The sequence below is a fragment of the Diorhabda sublineata genome, chromosome 10 (genome assembly GCF_026230105.1).
Source record: "Diorhabda sublineata isolate icDioSubl1.1 chromosome 10, icDioSubl1.1, whole genome shotgun sequence".
Lineage (NCBI taxonomy): Eukaryota > Metazoa > Arthropoda > Insecta > Coleoptera > Chrysomelidae > Diorhabda > Diorhabda sublineata.
This window is the reverse complement of record NC_079483.1, coordinates 9,928,118-9,947,836: the sequence shown is the minus strand read 5'-3', so window position 1 is coordinate 9,947,836 and position 19,719 is coordinate 9,928,118. Positions and strand designations below refer to the sequence as shown.

Below are 19,719 nucleotides of genomic sequence, written 5' to 3'. Positions count from 1 at the left end.
TAAAATTCATTATTGAACGTTCAACAGAAATAGTTTTACCAAAATTTCAATGGAAATTTAGATAATGTATAAATTTCAGATCGTATTTCTCAGCTGAAGGTCTGGAATATAATTTATGTAGAGTACCAATCGGATGTACTGACTTCTCTACCCATGGGTATACCTATGTTGATAACATTGATGATGGTGATTACCGCGAAGATCCCTTACTGACAAAGTTTAAACTAGCTCGAGAAGACCATCTATATAAAGTGAGATTTATTAAAAATTACTTTTAGGTTAGTTCAACCTACTTAGCAGGACATTTGCTATAACATACTCGTATATCCTGAACTAGTTAGTTAAATCCCAGATTAAATACTACAGGCGTTTGAATCGGTTATGTTCAGCGTTACCTCACTATCCGAGCATGAAATGAAATTCCGTAGCTTCAAATCAATAATCGTCTGCGTGCGCTTTGCTATCCCATCCGTTTAAATCAGTTATTTTTCGCACCTTTCTCATAATGTCTTCTCAACCTACTGAGACATATGTGGTTTTAATCTGCGGCTATAGAGTATCTTCAAATAATTTATGCAATCATTTAAAAATAATAATGACTCTGTGTCGCATATTCCACTTCTTCGGGAGTAAAAAACGTTGATCTAGCAATTTATTTTTGATCTACGCGAATAAGAATCATTGGGTACCAAAGACTGTACGATGGATTATCCATCAATTCAATGTTTGGAAACGTTTTTGTTTGTTGATGTGTGAGAGTTCGCATTGCTGGTATTTCATTCAGGATTAACCATTTTACTCGTCTTTAAAGATGCATATAGTCGATTGTTATAGAATATCCATCCACGGAGCAAGTTCGTGGCATTTTCTTGCAGTGACAAAGTACTTTGTGATGCTTAGTTTGATTTGAAGATAGCTATCACCGAGGCAAATAAGGACAATCTGTATATTTACGTACTTTTTTCGACGAGACAAGCTAGAATATGTGAAAAAAAATAAACTTACTAGGAATAATGCTCAATCAAAATTAACATGGAAAAACACGTTCTGGCATTGAAGAAACAATGCCAATCTGCAATTAACCTGCTGAAGACACTAGCTTTCAAAAATTGGAGTGGTAGACTACACATATACAAATTGATAAAATCTAAACTTGACTACGGAGCGATCGTCTATAATTCTGCTAGTAAAACTATTCTACAGTCTCTGGAAGTTATTTAGAACACAGATCACTACGCAACTGTTTGGGTGCCCATTGTTCAAGTCACATCTAAAGCTTATTCAAAGAAACTGGACAGCTACCAATTTGTTACCGAAGAAATCATCTGAGCATTTCGTACGCGGACAGAAATTTTCGATCAATCCAACTACTATTCCTTTCTATCAATAGTTGCTATCCCCCCCATGAACAATACCCAGTCCTACTACAGAACAAGAACTTGCCCAACTCAAAAAATCAGAAATATCAACAAACGTAATAAAACGAAAATTCCTAAGGAGCTTAAGTGACTTTTATAAGGTATATACAGATGCTTCAAAAAATCAGACTCAGGCCAGAACATGAAGATCTCTCCCGTTGAGTACGGTCAGAATCTGGACCAGGAATAGGTTGAAAGTCATGTAGATTTGGAGGAGAATGAGCAGTCGAGGTAGGTTGCAAATCATCTTCCTCTGGTTCAGGAGCAAAGTGAATCTTCTTCTTTTGAATTTCTGAACGCCGAAGCTGGTCAATGTGACACTTTATCTCCACTTGTTCATCGTTGAGCTGAACGATGTAGTAAAGTCTTCCAAGCTTCATTTATGTGCAATTTTTGAATCTCTGGAGATAGATTATAAAGGATTCCTTCTTTAAGTAGAAATGTTCGAAGGATTGAATTAGATTAAGATTGAACTGACCTGAAGGACGAAGATGATCACTAGAAATAGCAGCTTGGAGGGCGGCAGTCGAACCGGCAGTAGATTGTTGAATCACTGTATCCAGTAGCTTCTTCTGTTCCTCTTTTAACGCAGCTAGAAACTGTGCGAATGAATTGATCAGCATTCATAGCACAATGTTTATCTCGTCGCTACTATTAAAAGGAATGACTAAAAAGTCACTACAAACTACGCAGACGCGGTATCATCTTATTAATGTTCTAATTTCACTATGACAGTCACAACAAACCGCTTTCTACTCCTAAAACCTGTCAAAATCCTTTGTACATCCTCCTATTACATCTATCCACTCTGCTGAACTGTTTGCCATTCTAGAAGCACTTGAGAAAATTTCAAAAAGGGGATCTAACAGATTGCCAAAGTTTACTAACGGCAATTTTCCAACAATTCTGCCAACAATTTCTCAATCATCTTATTGAAGATGCAAGAAAAATTCCAAGGAAAAGCAAATCCGAACCAACACGAACTTTACGAAACCGTTAAAAATTATCACGACTATAACTCTAACAATATAAGTAGAAGAGAACAAGTGACCCTCTCACGTCTAAGGATATACTCTAAGGAAATCACAAACCCACGTGCAATAGATAGTTCACAGTGAAACACCTCTTAATTGACTATAACATATGATAATGGAAAACTGGAAAAGCTACTTCCAGAAAACCCAATGAAACTTATGAACTACCTGAGAAACAGCAAACTGAGTAGTAAAATCTAAATTTAACGATCCTATGTACCTCAATTGGTGGTTGATGCGTAAAAAATTGAAAAAAGGAAAAACATTTATTCAATACTATCTGGGGGACCACCATGCGTTTATTGTTAACTCAACGCAACTACTAATAAGACATTATGGCTGAAATATTAATGTTTATTCTTCGACTGTTAATCTATACGTCAGCTGATTTTTTAATAATATTAATATTATGGTGTTGAGTTGAAAGACAAATTAAAAGTGACGGGGAAACAATTAGGAAATTAGATACTATCAAATGTAAAAGCACTAAAAGTTGTGTCATCTCGTAAAAATTTTATGTTGACAAGTAAGCGTCGTAAAAGAAGCTCAAAGACAACTATTTCTTCAGCAACATGGTGGAAATAACATTGTTATGTCTCGTAAATGGACAATACCTACTACTTTTATTTAACTACCTGACCAGACGAACTTCGTACACCGTAAAAGTCAATGAATGTCGTGTTAAACATTAGTTACACTTAATATATGATTTTATGAAAGTAATAAGTATTTAGTTTAGTAATTTTAGAATAATGACACCATAGTATAAGTATATCCATCGTGTATTTCGCCCATTTCCTAACCTAACCTAACCTAACCTAAAAAATAATATATTTTTATTTATTTATAAGAAATCATATCAACTGTATAAATTTATCAGCTACGAAACATTAGGTAACTAAACTCTATTGAATATATTAATTATTTTTTAAAATAATATCAACAATTGTTGAAGTATTTTTTTCCATTCCAATTGAGGTACTTTCAAAAAATGTGATTTGAACTGCTTGGATAGTAGGAACCAAGAAGATAACTGGACAAGAAAGACTGATCACAAAGAGTTACTTTAACACCTTGAGTCAATAATGAAATTCGCGAAAGTATTTTAAATCTTAAATAAAAATCTTCTTCCATCCTATCAAAGGCAAAATTGGAAGAGGAAATATTTGTAGAGCCCCAAATTGATAGAAAATACAGAATTTGCAAACGAAATGGAAGATAAGGAAGATGTATGAAGAGTTTCAAAGAAGTTTTATGTAAATACCTAGTAAATTTCTTCAATTTCTTATTTCTTAGACCTTTTGACATGTTTATGTTTCTAAATTTTCTTGATATTAGGTCTCTTCTGGTATATGGTCAGCTGAATGAAGATCTCTCTTCAATGTTTAACAGTAATCGGCCACCGCTTAGGTTTTCCAGCTCTCTTGTTATATTTTGAACCATCTTTTAAATACACAAAATCTTCCACGTTGCTTTTTGCTCATGTCACCAAAATTTTTCGGAAAATAGTCGAAATGGGAATGAAAAAAGTGGATTTTTATGCTTATATAAAAACCGAAGATCTTGAATTTTTTCAGCATTTCCCCAACTATTTTAAATCACTTGGGGTTTGTATAATTTACTAGATATGTTTATGTTTTAAAACCTTCTTGATTTTAGGTCTCTTCTGTTTTAAACTTAGTTTTTTTAATAGTTTTCGAAAGATAGAGGTCATCAACACGATAAAAAAAATAGAACTGCATTAACGAACCATGAAATTTAAAAAAAAACATAAATTCAAAAAGTCGAAACGTCAATTTTATCTATCTTTCAAAAATTATTAAAAAAACTCTAAGTTTGAAACAGAAGAGACCTAAAATCCAGAAGATTTAGAAGGATGTGAAGGATTTAGTATATTTAAAAGATGGTACAAAAGATAACAAGGGAGCTGGGAAACCTAAACGGTGGCCGATTACTGTTGAACATTAAAGAGAGATCTTCTTTCAGCTGACCATAGCAAAAAACAACCAAAAGCATCTTCAACAAAAAAAAAACATTTTATTGAGGAGCATAAACAATAAATAAATATTTTCTGTATATGTCTTTCTTTAAAACATTATAAAATTATCTTATAGCCGAAATGAATCGTGTTTTTCCATATTTTGGGATTGTACTGTTTTGAAAAATAACCCCACATTGTACTAAACGACTAGATTGTACATCAGCAGTACATTACCGTTATCAAATCACTTTTTTAAGTGTTGAAAAATATCTTATCCTATTTTCTCAAAATAAAAAAATTTTTTTCAACATTTCTCATCGCAGTTCTCTTTTAGATATTTTGATCTAGATTTTAGGTCTATTTTATAAAAAATTTTGACGAACCAATCTACTTCGGTCTTTATTAATATATTATTTGACATTCAGTTATTTGTGTATTTGTTTCTTAGTTTTTGACAATCTTTTGTCTACAAATTGTGAAGGATTTTTTGTCAACAAAGCATTTCATCTCCCTTCTCTCCCTGTAACAATTTTTGTAATTATATTAATAAATAGAGATCTCATTAATTTGAAATAAAATAGAAATCTGTGTTATCAATACAAGTAAATTTATTTTTGTGCTTCTAAATCTTCTTGATTTTAGGTATCTTCTGTTGTTACAAAATTAGTTTTTTCAAATAATTTTCGAAAGATAGATAAAATATTTTCATAAAGACTTAAAGAAAAGTCGAAAAGTCAATTTTATCTATTTTGATACAGAAGAGAAATAAAATCAAGAAGATTTAGAAACATAAACATATCAAAAGGTCTAAGAAATAAGAAATAAAAGAGACAAATAAATTTTTATTTAGTTTTTACACCTCAAAAATATGTAGCAACTATTAACTATATGATTCGTAATTGCATCAAAATTTATAAAATAGAATTATGAATTTCACTTATATTGTTTAGTTTGCTTATTTTATAGATTCCTTTGATAAAACAAGCGAAAAAACTGCAGAAGAATCTCCTGCTTTTCGCTTCTGCTTGGACTTCTCCCAAATGGATGAAAGAGAGTGGAAGCTACCCTGGTAGTATGGGGTATTTGAAGAAAAAGATGTACAAGCCATGGGCTAATTATTTCATCAAATTCTTAGATAATTATTTTTCGAATAATATCACTTTCTGGGGTATCACCACTGGTAACGAAATATTTTATAGCATGGCTCATCTAAAAATTCCAGGTATTGTTTGGACTCCAGAGGAAATGGTAATTTTTTTTATTCACATATTTAGAAACCAAAACTTTTTTCAATTTTTCGATATCTATAAAAACAATGTCAAATTTCACTAGAAGCTCATACCCAAAAATGAAACTACCTACAGTGCTTTTCTCACGTGATTTCTTCATCTCAAACGATAAAGTTGATAAACATAAGGATGGTTCTAGAAGTACCTGGCCCAACAAAAAATATATTTATTTTTCATTCTAATCTCCTTTTAGCTTAATACCCATTAACTGCCAACATCACCCGTTCATTATTAAAAAATCTTTAACCGCCGAGCCATTTTTTTCAAATCTGTGAACAGAAAATAATCCAAGGGTGCTAACTCTGGCGAATAAGGTGCATGAGGTAGCAATTCCAACTTAAATTCATTAATTTTGGTCAGTGCAATAACGGATTTGTGAGCTGGTGCATTGTCTTGATGAAACAACACTTTCTTACGGCGGTTTTTGGTTGATTTCTTCGCTTAAACGTTGCAATAAACTCAAGTAACACTCACTGCTGATAGTTTTTCCTTCTCAAGATAGTCTATGGAAATTATTCCAAAAAACCGACGCCAATATTGCTAATAGATTGTGTACTTTCCAATACAGTGGTATTTTTTTAAGCAAAACCAGGTACTTCTGGGACCATCCTAGTAACTGTGGTTATTCGAAGTTAATGGGATGAGAGAGAAAGAAATATCTCAATATTTAAATTTGAGAGTTGGTATTCTAGGGAATCACATCATTTGTCTTTTTTGACGGAAATCTCAATGGAAAAAATGAATGAAATTCAATCAAAAGGGGGTCTATTTATTAATGACACATTAGATCTTGATGATAATAAGCTTTTCACAAAGAATAGGACGATCTTCCTAATCAAATATGTCTTACATAACTCCACTTTATAGTAAAATGTTAAGAACCAACATTAAGATTAAAAAAATTAAGTTTAAAGAATACATTTCAATTTTAGATTGAAGTAACTTTTCCTAAAACCGTTATAATAATGAGATATTGAAGAAAAAACGGAAAAAAATAATTAATATGAATCATAAGAAAACACTTTAATCATAAAATTGATAATATATATAAAAAAACCATACTGTTTATATTTTCGAAATATGTTACGCAATGTCATTTTTCCAGGGTCATTGGATCAGTAAATATTTTGGACCAAAATTACGAAAGTCTCAACATCATCAAATAAAAATCTTGACTATTGATGATAACAGACCAACGTTGGCTCATTCTTTAGATACGGTACGTTCAATAATATTTTCTTATTGTATTAATTATCCTTGGAAAATGTAGTAGTGCAAACACTCTGTGTTGTTAGAGCTAATTGTTGACACGTAGCATACTCAAAATTAGAGGAGATAGAGCAAGAGAACTTTCAGCCAAAAATTGCTAAAATTCTTCACAAGTTTGAGCGAATTACTACCCCTCTTCACTTTCTTGTCCCAAAAATCGCTATTTTTTTAGAGGTTTCTCTTTAATAACTTTAATTCTTTCCTCACAATCTTTTTCTGTTTTCACCAATTTCTCATATTTTTTCAAAGGTTATGTAAAGTTAATCTTTTTATTAATATTTTGTTGTTTTTGGGAAATCTTCTTCCATTGTTGTCCCCACGTTTGTTACTTTTCTTCTGATATTCAATTTATCAGAAGCTTTCCCAACATGATTTTGCTTGCTAACTTTTTATGTCTCTTTAGGTATTTATGAGGATATATTGAAAAATTCTTAGCCTACTATAGAACCAAACAAAATATTTTATTACTCAACATATTCTCCTCTTTATTGGATAAATTTATTACAGCAAACCTGCAACATCTCTAGACCTTTAAAAAAAATGTTTCTTCTTGCTCTGCAAACCAGATCTCCACAGCTTTTATTACCTCCTCGTTGGAAGAAAATTTACGACCTTTTAAACTTTTCTCAGTTGAGGAAACCATCTCGTGAATAAGGGGGGTGTTCTAGTAATTCAAAGATTAGTGTGCAGAGGCGTTGTCCTGCAAAAACAAAACACCTTTGGATAGCTTTCCGCGTCTTTTCTCTTTAATTTTTTCACGTAGAGTGATCAGTAATGTCGAATAGTAATCTCCAGTTATTGTTCTACCCTTATCCAAAAAATCAATAATGATTACTTCAAGGCAATCCTAAAAAACTGAAACAAGAGCTTTACCAGCAGATTTTTGAACACGAAACTTCTTAGGTCTTGAAGAATCAGAGTGTCGCCATTCCATCGATTGCTGCTTTGTTTCTGGATCGTAGAAATATACCCAAGTCTCATTCATAGTAACAATTCGGCTTAAGAAGTCTATATCATCTTCAAATCGAGCACAGATCGGAAACGATTCTTCTACCCTTTCACGATTTTGGTCAACATTAAAACATTTGGGGATCCATTTTGCAGCAATTTTTCTCATGTCCAAATTGACGTGAACTATATGATGAACGCGATCGTATGAAATATTCAGTGCTTCAAATATCCGTTTCAGCCCAATTCGACGGTCTGACAAAATAATGTCAAGAACTGCATCGATATATTCGGGGACTGACACAGAAACTGACCTTCCCCATCGGTCATCATCTTCCATGGAGAATTTACCTGTTTTGAAGCTTGCAGTTCAATTTTTCACGGTCGCATACGAAGGACATTGATCACCAAGGGTATTAAGCATATCTTCGTAAATTTGCTTACCTCTTAACCCTTTTAAATACGGGTACTTTAATTGCTTAACTCTGGTTTACTTGTTTGACGTCAAACTTCACACTGACACTTCTAATAAGTTATTGTTCGTTGCTATGGTAACGCAATATTTTGTTTATACTGGTCTAAGCTAACTAGATATCAATACATCCTCGTATAGGTCTGCTTTTTTCCCACATTCATCCTTTTTTATATCATAAACTGTACCAAAATATTTTTCTAACTACATTTATCTCAGTTGGTTTGGTCGAACGATTTTGCTCGTTCTTCCGTTGTCAATTCTTGATCTTTTACTCTACTTTACTGTTGGTGGTTAAACTTTTCCTGTCAACTTGATATATTCCTGCTTTCTCTTCTTATAGGCATCAGGTATTTCTCCACTTCCTCAGTGATGTTGAAGCTTATTCCTGTCTCATGAGATTGTTCTGGACACATTTATCTGGTTTGATTGTAGGTTGCTTCTCCTTCTTTCGTTGTCAGCTCTTGATCTTCTACTCTACGTTTCTCACTATAATTCTGATCTTCAGTTCTACTAAATTTCGCAATTATGCTTCCTGCCCTCTTTAAATTCTTATTACTTGTTATTTAGTTAGATACTCAAACGTTTCAAGTACCAATTTACATCTGATTCTCAGCATTTCAATGAATACTTCAGCACAAAACTTCAATAATCAGCATCATTATATTCGCTAGTATTATTGTAAATCTTTTGGCGTGCTTCGCCTTAAAAAAACTTCCGTAATTGTATTTGTGTTGGTATATGATGATTGCAACGTAAGCATTATATGATATTTCTATTTCTTTGTCTCCCAATCAATTATGATGTCAAACAAGATTGGCTCTTGCTATCTCCTTGTCTGATTCCTTTTGTCACATCTATTTTCCGGTTAATTTATAATTGCTCGTTTCAGATATTCTCAAATACGCAGAACGAAGGGTTTATAGATGGCGTTGCTATACATTGGTATTTCGACAATGAAAATAATTCTTATATTTTGGACGATACTCATCATAAATATCCGAATAAGTTCTTATTATATACAGAAGCCTGTAATGGTAATTGAATTGTTGTTACTAATTTTTTTTGTCGAACCAATAATTTGAAATGCAAAACAGTTGAGGATATTCATACTGTTAAACAGGGCAACCACAAATTGTACTTCATACAGTCAACAATGATACCACTATAGTTTTTCCAATATCAATTGCAGAAGACAATCAATTTTTCATTAATACATACGACACTCATACCAAATTAAGAAATGAAAAATAATGTTTACTCCCCGTATAAAATTCGGTAAGCATCCAGCAAACCGTCAGTCCACGTGGACTCATCATCTCCACTGTTTACCAATTAAAACATCGAATCGTAAACGTAAATGCATTTCTATTGGACGAAGCTGTCGGAAGGTGTATGTACACAATTTCTTTGAAATATTCCTGACAGACAGCTTGCGATAAGCAGTGGCGTGGCCTGGTGAGATTTATTTCATAAATTTCTTTAAATAAATAGAAATATAGCGTTCTTTAGACCATAGGCGAGTAAAGATAATGAATTTGCATAGTATAGTGAGAATAAAGTATGAATTTAATAATAAATATTTAGATATACACTCACAGCAAGTTATTTTAAACATATTCGAAATTTTAAAAAGAAAAATAATCAGCAATCTGATAATTATTTGCATCAGATAAAATACTACTGAGGTTCTAGTAGACGGATGGGGTACAAAAAGGGTTCAGTTCATGTCTGGTACCCTGTTTAAACTAAACTCCCTCACAGGCAGGTAAAATTTCACTCGTCTATTTGCGTTTTATAATCTAATATTCAGATACACATTATTAAAAGTATTTATAAAAATAATAAATTTATAAAATGAGGTATCTACGCCTATGGTAGATCAAACAAAATTGTCGGCAAGGTTTTTTATAATTTGCAATTGATATTGGAAGAACTATAGCTCTTTTTAGCCTCTCCATTTTCAAATATTATTGATAAGCGAACTTTTATATTTAGAATTCCAAGTCGACAGTAGTAAATGGAATATTCCCAGCCCTTCATCAAAAAGAGCAATATTAAATCTTGCACCAGTTGCAATTTTACTACAGCTCTAGAAGGGATCTAAAGTACCCTTCATACCTAAAGTAGGAGAAGCACCATGCATCCCAGCTCTTTCTGATCAATCAACCTCTCATCAATCAACTACTCCATCTTTGTCAATACCATATCAAACAAGCAAATCTACGTAATCAAATCTGGGGTATATTAAAGATGAAATGCCGAAAAAAAATTTTCTTTGAGTAAACATTTTTCACAAAAATAAGCTTTAGAAGCAAATGAGATAAATGCAGGAATTGTCGCAAACATGAGATCATCATCTTGTCCAAACGTAGAAGTCTAAGCTCCAGGTATTCCCAAACTGCTTTGGGTATACCTGGGGAAGTTATAAAGAATAATTTCACCCTCCAATGAGTTCTAAGAGAAACTGGAGTGAAGGGAAATGAAACTGCTGACTTATTCGGTGAAGTAGAGATAGAAACACCCTTCACAGGATAGGGTAAAATTCTATAAAGGAAATTAATTAGGAAAAAAAACAGTTACTGGAGCAATATACAGGAATAGGCAAAGATACTCCTGGGAAACCATAACCAGAGAAGATCAATTAAATGTATCAATCTTGGTAAGAACAATCTACCAACAGAAGTCATGTTGAGGCAATTCTGTCTCAATGGACACGTGAAGATAATAGACTCAGCAGATTCTGTTACGGAGAGGACAAAATGTCTATCTACATTCTCTCGAATGGTAAGAGGTAGAGTATTATATCTGGTATATGAAATAGAATTCTTACGCCTTTGATATTCTGAATGCCGCAGCAAAAAAAGAAGTCATGATAGATCTTTTGGGTCTAGTGTACAAGACAATCTAATCACAACATACATTGCACGGTCTCAAGACGTAATGAGCGTTATAGCCGGAATGCTTACTTGCTGAAATGAAAAGTGCCCTCTACCGGCAAAAAGGTTCTATCAAATTAACTCAAGCAGAGCTCACGAATGTAGAACTGAAAAACAACCTACGTCTATGGCAAGAACAGTGAAACTCCTCAGAAAATGGCCGATGGACTTACCGTCTTATTCAACAAATGGACAACTGGATGAACCGTCAACATGGAGAAGTGTCAATTATTACTTGACTCAGATGATATCCAGGATGATACGGGAATACCTGTATCATTTTAAGCACGACACGTCTTCCGAGTGTCTGTTTTGCGCGTGTAAACGAAAATACTGACCATGTATTTTTTGAGCGTACTTGGGTTAAATGGGTTAAAGCAAAAGCTTCATCCAGAGACCTTGGTGAGCACCATGTTCTCATCAGAGAAGCCTGGGAAGAAACAAACTCGTTGCCGGTTGGGGTTTTTAAAAAACTCCGCTGTCTAGCAGGAGATAGAGCAACTAGTAAAGCAAGTAGCTTTAGAAGAAGAAGCTGTGGACTTTAAGCACCTGAAGGAAGAGTATGATTACTAGAAACAGATGTCGAAGAAAGAGGAGTAGGTTTATTTCTGTTCTACGAAATATTTGGGTAAAAGAGTTTCAGTTTCGGTAACCACCATTTCATGTCGTAATGACACTTTATTATGTTTTAGGAGCCGACAATAATCTAGTTAAGCTTGGTTCGTGGAAGAATGCTGAAGCTTATGCTAAAAATATTATACAGGTAACATTAAGCTAGATTGTTGTTTTAGAAAATAAACAACACCATATAATTATAAATTTTGAGAATTCTTTCCTTTCAAAGTGTAAATTAATCCTAAATATATTATTTATATCAAGCAACAAGTTTGAAATGCTCAATATTAAACCTCAATAGTATGTATTCGTGGAAAAAATAATAATTTTAATAAGGAAATTAGAGGTTTTTTCCAATTAGTTATATTAGGTGCGATAAACTTTTATAATTGAAATAGAATATGAATAATTGAAAATACAATTATTTTAGGTGTGTTGAGGTATTTAAGTACTTCAGAGAATTGTGTGAAAGCGAATTCACTTTAAAACAAATACACAATGCAGAGTAGACGATGTAAACAAGATGAACAATTTGTTTTTATATTTGCACGGAGGTATTGACATTTCTTCCACTAATCTTCTCCATTTAAAACGAATCAAAAGCCAAATTATATTTAATGATTACCAAGAAATTCATTCACAAAGTTAACCATTGAAGATAAAATGTTTTAAGCAACCAAACATAAGTCAGTGCCAAAATTTGGAGTTTACCAACCTACTTCAGATATGATGACCAGTCAAATTGAAGTCTAGAAAAAAGCTTCTTTCTGAATAAACCCCATATGTGCTTCTAGAATTTTCCGTAATAATTTAAGTGCTACCATTCACAATCTAAGATTTAAAATCTCAACTTTGTACTAATTTATCCTCAGTGGGAAAATATTCTGTACGAAAATGGCTGAATCAATTTGTTACAAAAACATCTTTCACATACTGATTTTCTCCATGTATATTCCAGCATACTAATTCGCATACGTTTCTAGTTTTTGTGGATTTGGGGTATTAAATTCCTCCAAGGAAGTAACTCAATTTCATCGCAAATAAAGCATCTCGAAACTTTTAGTCTTCCGGGCGGATGTCCTGTTCTAGAAAAGTGGCAATTTCCTTTTTCAACTCATAAACACGTTGTAAAAATTTTCCTCTTGATAGCATCTGGTCTCGTAATAAAATAGAAGCATCCAGTGCTTACAATGAATATTGTTAATTAAAGGTAGTTGTTTTCAGGTCTTTGTGGATTATACAGACACATCGCGAAGATTTTGATTCCACAAATACATTTTGGAATCTTTCAACAACATGCTTTCACTCAATGCTTGCCTCATTATAAAATCAATTGCAATATCAAAGAAACAGAGTTATATAAGTTGTTTTACCTCAAAAAAAAATTAACCGTGAATGAAAAATTCAAACTATTCATAAAATTTCCTTGGGGAAAACAAGCCCTGATATAGGAAACATTTTTCTCTCCGTGGGCTATTTTTGCTCACCCTGTGTGCGTCCGCTTGCTATCGACGCACTAAACAGTTATTGGAGTGTATTGAGCTGCGGATATGTCTAAGGACGGGTATAGCTAAAGCTGTATTTTTGATCAGGCTAAAAGTGTGAAGAATGGTGATGATGTTGTGGCTTGCGCGATTCTATCCTTGACCAAACATCCAAAAATCGCTAATGAGCGATATGAGGCAATGAGATTCAGGCTTTGTAGAGTCTTTGGCGAGTTTAAAAATAAGAAGAAAACCTTGCTGGAAGACATCTAACCTCAGAGAAAGTATGAAACTATTTTAATGATTTCCAAGAGATTACTTCGCGTCCAGGGCTGCTTCCAGCTGGTCGATTAAATGACCTGGATTGTAAAGGGTGCAAGTAGAATGTTCTCATTTAGGTGGAGGATTCTAAAGATAGCTCGCAGGCTGTTTTATCTTCTGGTGTGGAGCATTTTCAACCCTCCACCTTGAGGTGCTGGGTTTATTGCCCAAACGCACCTGTCTTAAGAGGCAGAAATCTCCACTAAAGTATATTCATTCTTCATTGATTGTTGTGCATGTTCAGATAAGAACCATCTCGAAAATATTCACATACAGATGGCATCACTTTGATTGATAACACCTTGTATATTGAAAGAAAATTGAAGTAGCGCCAAAAACAATGGACTCTAAATACTAAAAAGTTGGGAAACACTGATGTAGATCGATTCCATTAACTTTCAACGCAATTTCGTTTAAAAACTGCCTATAAACTGAGTATTCGTCTAGAAGGACGATGTTATCGGCATATTTCACTTTCCCATTATCATTTATGGCTTTTTGATACACTTGTACTAAAGGGTGAATAAATTACGGCTCGGTACACATTTTCATTACATATCTTTCAATTCATCAAAGAACGTGGGGTTACGGTCTGCATGATACATTCTCGTTTGAAACATTTGTACATATTTTCTCTTCTCTTTCATCTTTTTTGTTACTTTATTAAATATAATAACGCTACATAAAAAAAATATAGGATAATCGAATCGAGAAATATGATGAAAAAAATTGAATATATCTATATCCATAGGTACTCAACCGATGGGTGACGGGATGGGTGGATTGGAATATGGTTTTAGACACAAATGGGGGACCTAGTTACATAAGAAATTTCGTCGATTCGCCTATTATTGTGAATTGTACGGCACAAGAATTTTATAAACAACCGATGTATTATATTCTCGGACATTTTTCTAAATTCATTCCAAGAGATTCTATACGGATTAGTTCCAGTCAAAATGATCTTGTAATACAAGTAGCGGCTTTTAAAAGACCCGATAATGGAGTTGCCGTAGTCATTTTGAACCCGTACGTATACAATATGTTTGTAATATTAGCAATGTTTTAATAAAAAATAATATTTCAACCTTCCGCCAGGTACTAACAGTTTATCAGAAGCAGGCGCTAGTCCTACAACATTTTTTAAATTTTCATAATGATTTTAATTTTTTTATCGTTTTGACTTACCACTCACTATACTTCTATATCTAGAAGATATTTTGTACAAGACATCTTAATCTTTTGCTTCCAAAATACTCCTCCCAATTGAAGCTATTTTTCTTGGGTCATTATGTCCTATTTTCTAAAGTGTAAGTACTACTCTTCCGAATAGACTTGCTCGCAGAAATTGCAGTTGTCGTCCTCTGTCATGCCTATCGTCTTAAGGAGGTATTTGACGAGGCAGTGACCTGTTAAATAACCGATCCCCAGCTCCCTGTCATCTTAGCTGATGTGGTTTTAATATTTTAGATTATCTTAGACCTGGAACGTTTCTAAAATAAAACTTAATCTGATTCCTTAGCCTTCCGATCAGTTCATTATTGATACGATATCTCATGAGGTCACAGAAGGGCTCTGGTCCAAAATATGGAGTCGTTGCTCCTTCTCTGGCAAGTCTATATGCTCCCTCTTTGCCTTTGACCAAATATGTCTTCATAGTGATGATTAATTCTTCATTCAAATCAAATTTCTTGACAGCGAGTTAGTTCTCTTAGACTTAGAAACTAGAAATAGTCATACGGAGTCAAACCTGGAGAATCGTTGCTCAATTCGACCACTTTGGCATTGGCGAAGGCGAGGACAAAGTGCTGGTGGTAGAAAAGTACTTTTTTCTTCACCTAATAGGTTCGTTTATCACTCAAATAGACGTCCAATCTGCTCAATAATTAGGAATAGTAGAGCTCTACGCCGTTTTTTCCTTCTCCTAGTAGTCGATGTACAATCTATGTTTCGCGTTCTTTAACACATGTTCATTATGCCTAGTATGTACCAGTAGAACTATATCAGAAAATATCGTAACAAACCCTTCTGGTTGCGGTTAAACAACGTCAAAGACTTCTCTAAATTGCTCTCGTTGTCCGGAGTAAGCTAACGCGATACCAATTGCATTGACAGCTTACTCAAGCTGAAAGTTTAATGCAGAATATTAGCCACACGATCTCTTGAAATACCTTCTGTCTCAGTTGACTTATGCACCTACAGTCGCCTCTTTGCCAATACGAAATCGTGGATGTTTGTCACGTTATCCTCTAAGGTAGTAGTTCTTGAGGCACCTAGACGTGTCTTATTAAAAACCGATTAGTGGCCACGTTGAAACTCGTTAAACCAATTTTTAATTATCGCAACTGCACTGCACGATTGCCCTGAAAATAGGAATCAAATTAACGACGTAAGTGGCTTTTATACCATTTTTCCAAAATTCGCGGAATATACTACACGTTGGTAAATGATTCATTCGATAGTATTGGGCGGTGCGCTTTATGGAATCCCTTCATACTTCCCTTAGAATATTTCTTTAGCTAATCCATTTATAATTGTAAAAGCTGGTTTTGAAACATTCGGAACTAGCTTTGCTAACACAAAGATGTGTTCTAAAATCTAATACTGTAGATGATATTTGTTCTGAACACATTGATTAACTACTACCACTACATCATTCCATAAAATTACAGTGTTTCGATAACCAGTTATCGTCTTCAAGGTCGAAGGTTTAATCACCTCAAATGGAAATTGACATTTAATAATTGAAGCGTTTCATTATGATTCTATCAATATTTAACTGGGGTTGATGATGTGGATCGAAGATTATGAATCATGTTAATTTGATTTCAAGTGGAGGAACTCAACAAAAACTGCCAATAATTTAAATGGTCTATAACTTAATTTGTGCGATTTGATAATTTTTTTTTCACTCAAATTTGTCGAATTTTGTTCCTGAAAAAGTGTTTTTGCGGGGAGTTCTTCTTCATTACTATAATATGAAGAAAAATGCTGCCGAAAGTCATCGTATTTTGATAGAAGTTTATGGTGAACATTCTCTAGCTGAGCGAACGTACCAAAAGTGGTTTGCATGATTTAAAAGTGGTGATTTTGACTTGGAAGACTATGAACGTCTTGGGCAGCCAAAAAAGTTTGAAGATGAAGAACTGAAAACATTACTCGATGAAGATTGTTGCCGAACACAAGAAGAACTCGCAGAATCTTTGGGTAGAAATCCGGGTGAAACCATAAATGGAGATCGCTACCGAACGCAATTATCCCGTTTGAAGAGAGCAGTAGCCGAAAAACGCCTGGAATATGCGACCAGACACAAGGCAATAATTTTCCGTCATGACAATGCTCGGCCACACGTTGATATTCCGGTTAAGAGCTATTTGGAAAACAGTAGATGGGAAGTTTTACCTCCTCCGCCTCATAGCCCAGACCTTACTCCTTCTGAATACCATTTGTTCCAGTCGATGCAGATCGCCCTCACAGGAATACGGTTCACATCAGAGCAAGATATCAAAAATGGGCTTGATTCATTCTTGGCTGCCAAGCTGGCGCAGTTCTTTTGGAATAGGATCCACAAATTTCCAGAAAGATGGGAAAAGGTCATAGTTTCAGATAGGCAATGCTTTGAACAATATTATTGTACATGTTTTTCTTAAATAAACGTTCAGATTTTGTAAAAAAAGCCACAGGAATTATAACAATAAATTACGTATTATATTTTACATTTGGTCACACAAAGTAGGAAGTTATGTTTAGAATCCTGGATAAATTTTGCTAAAAAAACTTTTATTATCAAGTTACAGAACTGAAAATTTGTACAGTTTCTCTACACATTAAATTACCTCTTCGGGAGCTTTTGGATGGCTTTTTTCGTAAAAATCTCTGGACTTGTAGCGCGCACGAAGAACTCTACCCCCACATTGCTTTCGAATCACTCAGTGCCTCTTTCTAATGGACCAAACAAATAATAGTCACATTATGACAAATCAGGACCATAAGAAGAGCGTTCCAATTCGTTCAACGTTTCCATCGTAAGCTGTCTTGCGTTGTCTTGTAGCAATATCGCACTACGGATTGGAATATCACCTCGTTTTGATATATAGACAGGTTTCACCGTGTTTCTTAGGATGTTTAGAAGGTTATTATGTCCTAAAGCGGAGTACAAAACACCTTCCTCGCTGACAATGTCGCTTTAACTGTCGTGCGTTCGTCTTTCTTCATCTTCCTTCACTTCATAAACGCGCATTTACTCTTCGAAGTATAGTGGTCGGATCAAATCTCTTCTATGATGAATATTTGGTAAAGTAAATTCTCTTCTTCCTTTTTATACCGCTGCAGGAGACGCGCTCAAACTTCCCAGCTTGTGAATTTCTTTTCAAAATCCAGAATTCTTGGTACTTATCCATATTTTGCAGAGCCATTCCTGAACTATTTACTCAATACTACCCACACTTTTGCACAAATATTCAGCCAAATGTTTTTGGCACGTAAGTGATTTTTGAAGAGTACTTCAAGAAAAAAAAATTGTTGAGCGCGCGAGCGGCAATGGAAAATGGAGAAAACTTTAAACAGAAGAGATCAATTCGATACAATGAATAGAAACATGTATCAAGAGCGTGAAAATTCTCACTGGAAAACAGTAGACGGGGCACTGTAAGCTCGCAACGATGTACGCTTCTGCGATGGACACCTCGCTTGGGGATTATGCTATGGATGTCAAAACCAAAAATGTCACTGAGATTGAATTTGGACGAGCGGTTATCAATCGAAAAGACACACATCAATGGATCCAGAAATCATTCTTGATGTAGCTAAAATTATAGCTCTCTGAGAAGTCTGTTTCTAAACCAAACTATGCAGATGGAAACACCTAGTAAGAGACAAGATAACTCACAAATAGATGAGGCAATCAACCAATCAACAGCTCTATTAACTGGTGACTAACTTTTTAACTAAAAAAGATCATCTAAGAAACCATCTTCATACTGTAAACGGAATACCGCTGGTGGATGGAGGAGGAATAAACTGAGGCAGATACAAAAATACTTTTAATATAATAACCTAGCACTTTATAGTGAATAAAACTCATACATAACAATCAATTAAACCGTTCTTACAGTAATATCAATTTTATACATTTATTTAATCCGATTCCGAAGCCACTTGCAATTCATTCAACAAATCCACGGATTACTCAATTTATTTGAAGGATTTATTTTTCTTCTTTTCTTCAAAACAACCTAATTTTTTGTTGCGAAGGCCTAAAGCAGAAACAAAACGATGTTATCTTGATGGATGTACAGTTATTACATTTCGAAACACAATATTTTTCCATGTATCTCATCTCTAAAACACTTTACTTCAGGATACGGTTGTCGGCTTTCAGTATAAGAGGTACTTCAGCTCCTAGGAGAATTATTAAACTTGAATTCCAAGCGGTCGTGTGACGATTTTCTATGGCGAAATTAAAATTTAATCTGATTTTAACTGGAGTTATACAGTTAAATCGGGTTTTTAAAACTAGTAGAAAACTATGAGTGGAAATCAAATTATGAGATTGATTTTCCCAATTAATTTTCTTCAAATAGATTAACTTCATATCAAAATACTACTCATAGTAGTGCTAAAGCTGCTGGATCAATTGAATGTTTTCTACATGATGGTTTACCTGATGATTTTTCAATTTATAAGTAATTAACTTATTAATTTAACCCTTTCAACACCATAGGGAGACTAAGTTGGAATTTCTGAAACCTTTGGGGACATTCATACTGAATACTACACAACACCAACACTCACAATTACACTGTTTAACGCACGTTTCGATAATCAAGTTATCATCTTCAGAGACTGGGTAGACTAAAACCTAATGACCTGTTTTATACTAAATTTTCCCACCATTAATACTTCTCCCGCTAATTGCTAGATTATATCAGGACAAGTGGTATTCAAGCT

At 34.0% G+C, this 19,719-nt stretch overlaps 1 protein-coding gene across 1 annotated transcript in view; it reads left to right on the top strand.

The window, feature by feature from the left end:
• LOC130449843 (putative glucosylceramidase 3) overlaps positions 1-19,719 on the top strand; it is a 28,059-nt gene that overhangs the window by 5,583 nt on the left and 2,757 nt on the right. Inside the window, exons 5-11 of the mRNA XM_056787882.1 lie at positions 80-251; positions 5,400-5,681; positions 6,828-6,941; positions 9,304-9,448; positions 11,840-11,863; positions 12,061-12,113; positions 14,522-14,799. Of these exons, the coding sequence (XP_056643860.1) occupies positions 80-251; positions 5,400-5,681; positions 6,828-6,941; positions 9,304-9,448; positions 11,840-11,863; positions 12,061-12,113; positions 14,522-14,799 (1,068 nt within the window). The remainder of the gene's footprint in view (positions 1-79; positions 252-5,399; positions 5,682-6,827; positions 6,942-9,303; positions 9,449-11,839; positions 11,864-12,060; positions 12,114-14,521; positions 14,800-19,719) is intronic.